The sequence below is a fragment of the Tachypleus tridentatus genome, chromosome 8 (genome assembly GCF_004210375.1).
Source record: "Tachypleus tridentatus isolate NWPU-2018 chromosome 8, ASM421037v1, whole genome shotgun sequence".
Lineage (NCBI taxonomy): Eukaryota > Metazoa > Arthropoda > Merostomata > Xiphosura > Limulidae > Tachypleus > Tachypleus tridentatus.
Window position 1 is genome coordinate 67,042,392 of NC_134832.1, and position 12,400 is coordinate 67,054,791.

At 29.7% G+C, this 12,400-nt stretch overlaps 1 protein-coding gene across 1 annotated transcript in view; it reads right to left on the minus strand.

Annotated features, from left to right (window-relative positions):
• Positions 1-10,596: 10,596 nt before the first annotated feature.
• Positions 10,597-12,400, minus strand: part of LOC143224166 (ectin-like) — a 31,388-nt gene continuing 29,584 nt past the window's right edge. The window contains exon 5 of the mRNA XM_076452603.1: positions 10,597-10,768. Coding sequence (XP_076308718.1) covers positions 10,695-10,768 — 74 coding nt within the window. The 3' untranslated portion in view covers positions 10,597-10,694. The remainder of the gene's footprint in view (positions 10,769-12,400) is intronic.

The following is a 12,400-nucleotide window of genomic DNA, read 5'->3' on the forward strand; positions in this document are numbered from 1 at the left end:
TATGTGACTTATGTCTTAAACAATATTTGATAACTATTCCTAAAGATGATAATGGCTAATTAAAATGCTCTCCAAGAATGTCTGGAACTAACATAAAATTTTAAGAGATCTCTAAATAGCACAGGTTATGTATACTTTATTTTCTCTCACACAGCATTATTAGTATTAGGCTGTCAAGAAATTAATGCCACTTTGTTCATATGAAAAATACCAAACAACTTAAATATCAAAACAAAACTTTTATTAAATGAAATAGTTTTCATTCTTACAAATGATGCTTTTCCATCTCACAATCAGGCTGTTAATGCCCTGATTAAAGAAATAATTTGGCTTTGAAGCAAAAAACATGTTGATATCCTCTTTAATACCTTTCACATTTGCAAACGTTTTTCCATTAAGATGGTGTTGCAGCAAACAAAAAACGATGATAATCTGGTGTGTGGGGAGAACTTCCCAACCCAACTCCATAATCTTTTGTTGCATTAAATGTGCCACTGTTGTGCAGAAGAACATCTTTCTGATAAAGGAACTAATTTAATTGTTCCATTTGCTGACTGTGGATCTCTACACTCACAATTCATTTTGGATTGAGGAGTTCAAAATGAAATGCCCCTTTGATGTCCACCAAATGCAAAGCATCACTTTCAACAGATGGAGCCCAGGTTTTTGGGTCAAAAGTGATTTTTGTCTAGAACTGAGCCATTGTTTTTGACATTTAATAAAGAATCAATTTTTCATCACCAGTGACAATTCTATCCAAAAATGGTTCACAGAAGAGCCAAAACAGTGTTCACACATTGGAATCAATGATCATCAGAGACTTTGTGAGGCACCCAAACACCTTCTTTATATTGTTTTACTATATTCCTTAGGTGTTTACATACTGTTTCATAAGAGACATGCAATTTCAGGGCTATTTCATGAATGTGTCATCTTGGATTAGACTCAACAAGCGTCTTCTGAGCATCACTGTCAATTCCAAAATGTCGGCCCTTGCTATTAGAGTTTTCAAGGCTAAAGACATAAGAATAAAATTTTCCAAACCATTATTGACACTAATAAACATTCAAAACACTTCTATTAACTTTTATGATATTCTTTGTGGCTACACAGGCATTGCTTCTTCTCTTATGTTCAAGTAGCATTGCATGCTGAATATGTGTCTTATCGTATGCCATACCTATAAGGGATTAGAGTATACTAAACTTTAAATATTATGTAGGCTACACTAACATGATATGTAAGCAGTTCATTTAATTATTATAAGTCATGTTTTTTTTTCTGTGGGGAAGGGGGTTAATGAAGGTGTTCAAAATGCAACATTAATTTCTTGGCAACTTAATAGAAACTGGTAATCCAATGATTGAGAAAACTCACTGAGCCCAATAAAAATTGTTATATTATATTTATTGAAACAATAATTTGAAAATCGTTAACTTGCAGGACATATCTAGCGGCAATTTTTTTTCTATTAAGAGTGTTTCAAGTCTTGAAACTTTGTCCTACGTATTTTGTAGGATCTTTCAATTTGTCTTATAACAATGAGTTTATGAGTTTAAACCTACTCTGTTTCATATAGGACTTCAGTTTGCCATACAAGACTGTCTTTAAACTTACTTTGTATCCTATAAGATTTCAATTTATCCAATAAGACTGACCTTAACTTAGTGTATATTGTATAGGATTTCAGTTTGCTCTATAAGATTGTCTTCAAACCTACTTTGTATCCTATAGGATGTCAATATGTCCTACAGAACTAATGGTCTTACATCTAAAGAACACAGTGAATAGCACAAAACTAAGAAAGGCTTATATATGTTAATATGAAATAAAATACTGTATCACAAAATTTAGGGAAATACAATGCTACCCAAAAGTTATGTGATATTTATTACTGCTCAACAAACATTGTTTTTTTTAACTTTTTAACATCACTGTCCATGCAGCCTACATCAATTTTTAAATCTTTCATTTTTCACTTAACATGCATAAAAATAAGGTAGGTATCTTGTTTTCATCTAGAACTTTTCAGAAAGAGGAATGCATTTTAAATTTTCATATGTCAAAGCTACGTAGAAAGAAGAATTTACTAACCCTGTCATCTTCTAATCATCAAAAATTAGTCTTCCTTCATCATTCCTAAGACACCCTACTCCCATCCTAACATTATGCTGAAACTTAATGTATTTAAAAAAAAACCACCTGCAAATTTTTAGACTTTCAAACAATCTTTTTTACATATCTTTTTTTATTTGCTCATGTCATGTTTGAACAAACATCTGGATCTTCTACAATTCTCTAAGGCTCCAATCATAGCAGTCAATTTAGATTTCTTATATTTATTTTGTTGTCTTTAATTTTGTCCCACCTATTTTTGTAAACTAACCTCATCTTTTACTTGGAACCCCCCATTTTTCTATAAAGAATGTATCTATCTTGAATGCTTAAAAATTTAATATTAAAATTTGTCCTTATTTCATCACTATCTTGAATTAATTCAGTTACAACTAAATTAACAGCTCTTGCAAACAAGCCAACCCCTATTAAAATGATCCCACAGACCCAATCAGCCAACATGCTTGTCCATACATACATATTAACCAAAGCCTATCATTTAGCCCTAGTAACCTAGTTCACAAGCTAAAGACTGAAATTTGTTACTTAATACCATCAATACAATGTCAGTGATTTTGATTGACCTTGTGACCATTGTGTAACCAACATACTATACTACACCCTTCAAATAAAATAAATGTATCTATTGATATTTGTCAAGCATTTATTAAATGTTTCAAGTATTATGTACACAAAAAATTGAGAATTTTTTCATTAAATATTTTTACTAAAGATCTTTCTATGTATTTATGTAGTTAAAGTTTGGCTTGGACTCTGATTAGTTCAAGTGCAAGGTGGCTTTTATGTTATGATTGTTTGGCTTTTATGTTATAATTGTTATATTTAAAAATACTTTTTGTTTTTTTAGTTTTCAAATTTCATTTGTCTAACATGTAGAGCATCCTAAATGAATTTCAGAAGTTTTCTATAAAACTTTGTCCTCTGCCTAGTAGCTCAGAAGTAAATCTAAATCTAAATCACAGCATATTGTGTACATTCATCCTTAAAAGCAAATAAACAAAGAAACTGTAAAACTATATTTTAGTAGTTATTTTCTGTACCTTAATATCAGACTTAGTCAATTTGGCTGATGTTGTATCCATCACAAAAAATACGAAATAAAACAAAATTACCCTTTTTCAGTCTTAAATGTTTGCACACTATAACAAACAATTAGATAATATGTATATCATATAATAATCTAGTATCTGTTGTTTATAATTGAGCTCTTACCATTTCAGACTACAATAATAGCTATTTATTGTTATGGATAACCTTGTTTGAGCAATGGATCTAATTGTTGCTTAAGGCTCATAACACAAGTAATTTAGTCTGTAGAATTATAGATAGGCATTTCTCTATATTATGACACTTTTATTCGCAAGCTTTTAGCTTTTTTCCTGAATTCTTCATTGTGCAGCAACGAACTAAGCAATCAAAATTCATTAAATTGTGAAACACTGTTTTAAAACAGGTATCTAGGCAATAGCCATAAGAATAACTGGCATCTCATATCAATTAAAGTTATTAAAATAATTTAAAGTTACATAAAATATATGAGAAACTGTTGTTTTCAAAAGTTAGAAAATATATACAGGACAAGTTCTGTAATCTATCTGTAATTATTTTTAGAGTGTGTGAGTTAATTTTATTTAAAATAAACTTTGTTATTTGAAATAAAATATTCAAGAGTGTTTCATTTTTATATTATTAAATCTCTACATGACTTAAGATGTAGTCTAAACACATTTTAAAACAATTCTTTGGTTTATACAGAAAAAGCCAAAATTGAAGCCTTTACAAAATTATCATCTAAAAATCTCTATTTTTTTATATATATTCGTTAGTGGTTTTCTGTTTGGGAAAGTAGTTGTTTTATACGGTTAATATTATTTGAAAACTATCAATACTACTTCCACAAAATAAAATATTTATTAATACTGAAATACAAACCGTGACAGACTGCTGTTACAAAATTGAAATTGTACAACTTTCCCATAACAAAATGTGACATTTCCTTCACACCTTCAGAAGTATGACTACACAATCTCCACTAGACCACTGTGTGTAGTTCATTTTGTTATTATTACTGGTTACTTGATTCTGAATATAACTTCCAAATGCTAACACATCCTTATTATCTTTGAGTGCTTCCTCTTTCCTTTTTGGTAGAAATTCTATAACATTGAAAATCAAAGATTCTTTATGATTTTATAAACAGATTATACAAGAAAATTAATTGAAGCCAGAACCAAATATTAGTTCTTATACTGTTTTAATAAAATCTAAAAGTATTCTCAGTTTAGGCTTTTAAATAGTGAAGAATGCCTTCTCAAAAATTTTAAATATATTAAAAAAGTTCCAAAACTGAGAAAAAAAGTGGAAGAACACAGCATTATAGTAAATAATAATTATACAAATAAATCAAATAAGTTTTCATGAATGAATTAACACATTTGTTAGGAAATAATAAAATTTTATCAATCCCATTTTAGCCAATTTAATCTTTAAAAAATGAAAAAATGTTCCTGAAATCAATATATGCAGGTTAGAGAAAAAATTAAAACATTCCTTTATTATTACTACTTAAGTAATTTCTTACTTTTATCTTTACAGATCTCTGTAACAATCTCACACTCCTGGCTTATTTTTCATTTCCTTCACATGTGGCACCACCTTCAGGTATAAGGTTGTTACATAGACCCAAACAAATTTGATTACCCTTTCCATATAATGCAGTATATTCTGTCCAGTTTGACCATTCACTGTAGTCACAATTTTCTGTTTAATGTAAACACTGTTGTTACGTTTTTCATACAGTGAATATTTGTCTTTAAAAAGTAAAGATTATTATCATGCAACAATATGCAAGATACACACATAATAACACATACAAAGCAAAACATTCTAGCATGAATCATATTTCATATAGTATTATTTTTATTCTTAAGCCTGCAATAGAAGTAAAATGTATGAATTCAGGTCTCAAGGTGAAACTGGAAAAATTATACAATGTGTATTAATTAATTAAATAAAGAAAATACTGACAACAGAAATAATTTTCAAGTATCAGGTTATAAGTTCTTTGATAACAATAAGTCTTTTTTAAGTTTGGAATAATTTTTATTTAAAGGATGAGCTGCAGCTTGTTGGGAATGAGGACTCAGAAAATGGTAATCAAAAAGATGAATCTATAAAGGTTACAATCAGGAGATTAAAAGGTGGAAAGTTTTTAACTGATAACTGTTGACATCAGACAGTTGATATCAATATGAAAGTGCATGATAAAACCAGGGCTGTTAAAAAGAAGGATGTTGAAGAAATAACAATTACAAATTAGAATTTTAGAAATACTGACTGGATAGTACAAAATCAAGAAGTAAGGAAGTTTCTAGAGATGTTTCACATAGTTTTATGTACAGAATAGTTACTAAGTCAACTGAATGAGATGCCAATTTAGAGTTACTGTTAACAGCTATAAGGATGAGGTTAAGAGAATTAAAGTGAGAAAGCATTTGGGGAAAAGTGATCACTGCAATATCATTGATATATGATGGAGACACAAAGAAATGTCTGTTTCAGAGTAAATCTGCTGTATTCACTGCAGGGAATCAAATATCGAATTTTCATGTTTTAAGTTTGGAAAGATACCAATTGGCAATAACAAGAAAAAAAATTAATTCATAATTTCCAGAAGTCAATTTTGAGACCATAAAGCAACATTTATCATTGCTGAATTGAGATAATGAGTTGAAATATAATGTGAACAACATTTAAGATATTTTTTAAACTAAACTATTGTTTAAATCAAGACAAGTATTTTCCTATTTTACAGGGAGGGTCAAGCCTAACTAGATAACTATGGACATAAAAAAATTAAAGATAAATACCAAATTAAAGGAAGTTTAGATGTGCAGATAAAACACAATATAAAATAAATTCCCTTTTGAATAAATAGCATAAAACAGGAGACTAAAATTACAGATATTAAATGAAAAAAAAAGATATCAAAAGAGAGGATTACAAAAAAAAATGAAAAACATATAATAAGGAGAAAATGATAAGAGATACCTTATTTAACTGCTTAAAAAAATTCTAAAGTAGGTGGAAACATAAACTACAAATTGAACCAATATGTAGCCAAGCAGAGTTAGAAGAACATTTAAAACAAGATACAAATTTTCATAACTGAACTCAAGCAAAAATGAGCAGAGTGGATCAACCTTATAAAGATACTGGACCTAAAAGACAATAACAAAAAAACATTCTTCTCAGCTGGGTACTTTTGTATAAGACATTTTTCTATTTAAATAAAGTTGAGGAAAATAAAAAAAATATATATAAAAACCTAAACTAAAGTAAGGATGACAGAGGCACATGACTTCTGTGGCAACTAAAAGTGACTGACAGTGCAATCAAAGTGTCTGTTAGTATAACAACAAAGAGGTGGAAAAACCAGTGCAGAGACTCCTGACATTCATGTGGAACAAGATAAATCTCTACCACAAAAATATTAGAATGGGAAATCAGATAAGATTACAGTCCCCCAACACATCATCATAGCCCAAGAGAGAGTAACTGTTGAAAATATCCAAAGTAGCTGGAAGAAAAGAGAAAGCTACAATAGAAAACTCAAATACTTGAAGTTCAATTGACAGAAGTAGAAAAAATGCCAGGAAACAATAATCTAAGTATCCAATTGACATTATTAAAAATACAGAAAATACACTGGAAGTGCTATGTGAAAAGCAACTATCACTCTTGAATCAGAGCAAATGTATGTAGCAGATGTAGAAGTTTGTATACCTGAAATTCAAGGGATTACAAAGCCAAACGAAAGAGGTGAATAGTTCATGAGAATGTTAATATGAAATCTTTAATGAATGTGATAAGGCACGCAAAGTCTTGAATTCATGAAAAGTCTACTTCAGAGAAAAAGCTGACCACTCAGCAAGAAGCCTACTGAGTGTTATGTAGAAGACTAGTTAATGGTATGACTACATATGTGAAGATATAAATTGTCAAATATTGACCAAACATGGAGATTAATCACTTTATCAGATATATAAGTGATGATTTAATTTTCTAATTGTTATCCAAAAATGTTACTAAAAAACTTTCATAAGATTATTATAGGTTCTACCTAGAAAAGAGGAAAATCCAGATAATAAATGAGACTGTACAGCTCTAAGACCACACTCCAGTATATCATTATATGTGGCAATATAAAGAGATGAGATTAAAAAAAACAGACCTAATGTGAAATACAGTATCCAAGTCCCTTTGTTGTTAAAAGGTTTGAAACTGCAAGATCAAAAGAAAACCGTAGTGGAAGAATCAAATGTGAATGACGTGTAAACAAATAAAAGAAAAGGGGGAGCCTGCTGAACACAAGGTATACAAATCTAAACATCCAAAGGTCAATAAAAATTCTGGGATGATCCCTAAAAGTTCATACAGAGAAAACATCCAGAACAAAAAGTCACTGACTGAGTCATTCATAAAGAAATACATTACTTACCCTGATGTTATATTAGATTAAAAGCATAAAAAAGTATTACATAAATGGCTAGAAGAAAATTATGATCACAAAATAAGAACAACAACAAAGTGCTAAAATTATAATCAAGTCTTGCTGGCAAGCTTTCCTCAACAGGTATACATTTAATAATATTATTGCACATAATGAGAAAACATAGAAGCTTTGAGTAAGATGACATCAACAACATTACAAAACCCTAGTACAACACTTAAACTTTACAAACAACACATGACACACAGAGTTAGGTAAGAAAACATGTCATAACTATTGTTTTTAATATACTTATCTTTTAATATTCTATAAAACTAACTTATCGCTAAATATTAAATTACTATATAAACTAAATAACACTTATCCAATACATTAAACTGAATTTAAGAGGAAATTAATTTTAGACTATGCTAAAGATCTATATGATGTGTCAAAAATGGAAAATAAGAACATACATGATCAACAAATAAATGTTATAAAAAGAATGAAAGGACTTCAGCTACAAGTCATAATTGTTTCAGTATTAAAAACTAAGTAATTGAAAATGCAAAAATCCACAGGTTCTTACAATCCACATTACTCTGTAGCTGACAAATAAATAGCAAGTATCCAAATAAATTTCTGCTTTATGTGTCCAACATAAAATAGTTTCATACACACACACACAATGCAATATAGAATATGATACAACCAACCCACGAAACAATAAATAACCTCCTGATTAAATCCTGCATTAGAAAATAGAAAGTAGAGTTGAATTCACATATGAACTTGACTGAATTCACTGTTTCAAATTAAAATAAAAACAGTTGTAAAAACCAACATCACCTTAACAATGAATGAATAAAGAAGTCTTATACCATCCTATTTTATCTAATTATCTTATACCCTCCCAAAGCACATAAAACTGGGATACCATTCTGCCCAACTGTTGATAACAGGAAACCATCAACATTTTTTATTCATAAGCTTATTGTTAAAAAAATTTTCTTTTTTTTCAGCAAATTCTCACATATTTACAGTTAAATTTGTCAGAATGTATTAATAAAAAAAGATAATGACACATTAGTTTCATTGTTTACAAATGTACCAGAACAAGTATTATGTTGTTTTCAAAATAGGTTGTTAGGCAGAAGAAAATGTTTTCATGTCCAAAAGTAGATGGAATTTTAAATATAACAAAATTATGTGTGAATTACAAGTATTATAAAATGGGTGATGCATTTTACAAACAGAATAAAGGCTTGTCTATAGAGTCACCTTTCCCAATTCTGTTAGCAGAAATTTTTATGTTTGATGTTGAAACTTGAGCACTAGAAACATTGATGAGAAAAAAAGAGTTGTGTGTAAGATATGTCGAAGACATATTTCTGATGTGGAAATCTGACAATGACACATTAACTGACTTCCAGGAACATTTTATTACTATCAGCCCCACAATACAATCTACTTTAAAAGTTAAAGAAGGGGGACTGTTTACATTTTTTGTATGTTTTTAGTAAAAAGAGAGAATACCTTTGTGTTTAAATCTAGCATTGCCCAATCTATATGCCCAGAAAATTTCTCCCCAAACTATTACCTCATTAGCAACTGAAATCTTCTTCTCACTGTAAAGTTTCTCTTTAATTTATTCAGCCTGTGTGATAAGGTGTTTACAGATTACAGAGACTAAAATTTCATTCAATTAAGGCCTTGATCAAAGCTCAGGGTGGCCTGTTAGGTTTTAATAAGAAGGCTTCTTTTACTTTTCTTATCTTACAAAGTTGTGTAGTTGAGAAGATTTGTCAATTGCATGGCCAATTCATGTTATGCCTGGTACTATGTTATTATACATTTACAAATAAAAACTAGAGTTGAGTAGGCTACGGTACTTGCTAATCAATTATATTCAATTAATCACTTATTATACAGTTTCTCAAACCATGGTACATAGAAGTAAGTAAAATAAAGTTGCCAGCAGCTTAGACCAGATAACTCCAGTCCTTTAACAGTAAAATAAAATGTTGGTGACACTACTGCCAAACAACTGCCTTACCTTTAGTCATCAGTTCAGAATTAGTAACAGTAGCTTTGCCTTAACAAAGACATTACGTTTGGTGGAAAGCTTAGCTGATTATTTTTGTGACAATCAACTTCATCATAAGCTCAATTAATCTGTTTTTGGAATAATTAAAAATAATAATAATTGGAATAACAAGGTTTGATTAGTAAATTAATTAACGTCACACTAACTGATGCAATTGCTACTAACACGTAATAAATTAAATCACCCAGCTGTAACATGTACAATAAAAGACGATTTGTTGTTTAGTTATCTTTTGCTCACCACAATAAATCTGTAATTTAATGAAACATAAAGAAAACATTGCAGTGATGTTAATAATTTAATATTTTTAAAATACTAAAATTAAATAAATATGAAGCTTTATCTCTCATTCAAGCCACCACCTGCCACTGATTTATACCAGTTTGTGGAAATTCCACATCTCAGTTTTATCATTCTTCAAAATCATATCCCAGACTAAAGGAATTCTGTATTTTATCAAAGTTACTAGTGCAGCTAATCTGACTGGATCATTCTTATTTAAGCACAGCTGAGACTGTAATCTCAAAGCATCACCTGACTGTCATTGATAGGCATTACTTTGACATCCTCGTATAGACAAAACAGATATCTCCTAAAGAATAAAAAAGGGAATAAAGACAGCAAGAACAAAATTAACCTGATAGTTTCTTTGACAATGCCATATGTGAAACCTGCACACACACAGAATAAAATGATAAATACTATAATATTACAATATGATAGAAACATGGAATATATTCATAAAATAAATAAAAACTTGTAATAACAAAGGAAATTCTCTTCTAACAAGAACAAGGACATTCAATACACATGTTTAAATGACTATGATGAGTAAAATATAATCCTAAGCACATACTTTTGTCTAAGCATTCTGCATTTAAGCAATCTTTAACTTTCATGTGTTGGACCAGTGCATCCAAAATCTTCAGAGTTAGGTTGTGGACTGTCACAAATCCTCATTCAAAACTGCTGACCTTTCCCATACATATTTGAACAAGCACCCCATGTTTCCCACTCAGAAAATTTTCCAGGAACTGAAATAAATGTCGTACATGCATTAATGTGAGCATTAATATATAGTTAGTATATATATATATATAAATGTGTGTGGGTATGTGTGTGTATACTTAAAAACTGTACAAAAAGTCAAAAAGAGATTCATAATGATTTTGAATACTTTACTGTTATCTGGTAGCACATCATAAATTTTCACATTGTATGTATAATTCTATTTTAATAGCCCTACATTAAACCAATGACTGAAAGCAAGTGACTGACTGATTTATATTAAACAAATTACTTATTACATTTTACATTTCTTGAACTGAATGGAATTTCAAATAGGCACTTGCTTCTGAATTACCAAAATCCTTTCCTTGTTGTATTACCTTCATACTATTTACAACAATATAATACTTCTTAAAGTTCTAAATACTTTTTAAACATTGCAGTACATTCATCAATTTACCCAGAATTTTCCACTCTTCCACGTGCCTTACTGTTCCAGCATGAGAAAGATGTATATAAGCACTGCTTTACTATGAAAATCAAGATTTTGCAACTACAGTCATGATGGATAACCACATTTCTCAGATTTTGGTGAAATGAATGGTAATTATTTCAGATAAATTGTTTAAAATTCACTTTAATTTGAAATATTCTATAAGTTAGAGAGTTAAAAAGTGTGAGTGTTAAATTTAGAATTTTTAAAAGCAATAATCAGTAATATCACAGGTCTGCTTACATAACTGTTTACAAATCATTAGTTATTTAATTCAATTTTTGTGAATTGACATACGTTACTTGAACCTTTTGAATTTTTCTCATCGTGCTAAGTGAGCTGTGTTACCTAATAAAGTTCATTAATTTGTATAAAGTTGGTAAGCTCCACTGGGCAACAGATAGAGAGTAAAATAGTTTATCTTGTCAAAGGGTGTTCTAAAGTGGGTCAAAAAGAGAATTATTTAAAGCTCTGGATACAACAGTGATAACCAATAGTGTAACTCAATTTTGTACATGTTTGACCTGTTTTGAATATATATTATTTAGGAGTTGAAAGTTTAATTAACTTTTTTAATGTGTAAAAACATCATGATAAATAAGATGGCTCAACTATATAAGCCAATTTATTCATGTAGCTGGAGTAATTTCTATGAAAATGATTTTTAGTAAGGTATTAATAATCTTCTTTGAGACCCCCGAAAGATTTAGTATATGATAGGAAACAATTAACAGACATGACAGGTCTTAAAAATGGTTATTCTGAACAAGAATTAGGGTAAGTAATACAAGAGTTGAGAAAGAGTGATAACCTTCTCTCATAGCTCAAGCTTTATATAGGAAAGACTGGCTTAGGTATAAGGCCTTTCAATAAAATAATGTACCAGAACCATTGAGAAATTTAGACTGTTTTATGTTCAAAACAAGCATTAAAAGATGGTACAATGAAAACATGTACTACGAGTTTAAGAGGGACTTAGAAGAAGCCAAGAGACATAAGACTAAACTGAAGTCCCATTTAAAACAATGGTTATGAGCTCAGAGATGTCGGAAATAAAAGGCTTAGAACAGGTCTTTGAAAAATGGGCAAAAAGATGGATTAATGGTTTACATGACACCAGAAGGTGGTAGATAGAGCAGTCTTTAAACAGCTGTAGAAAAATCAT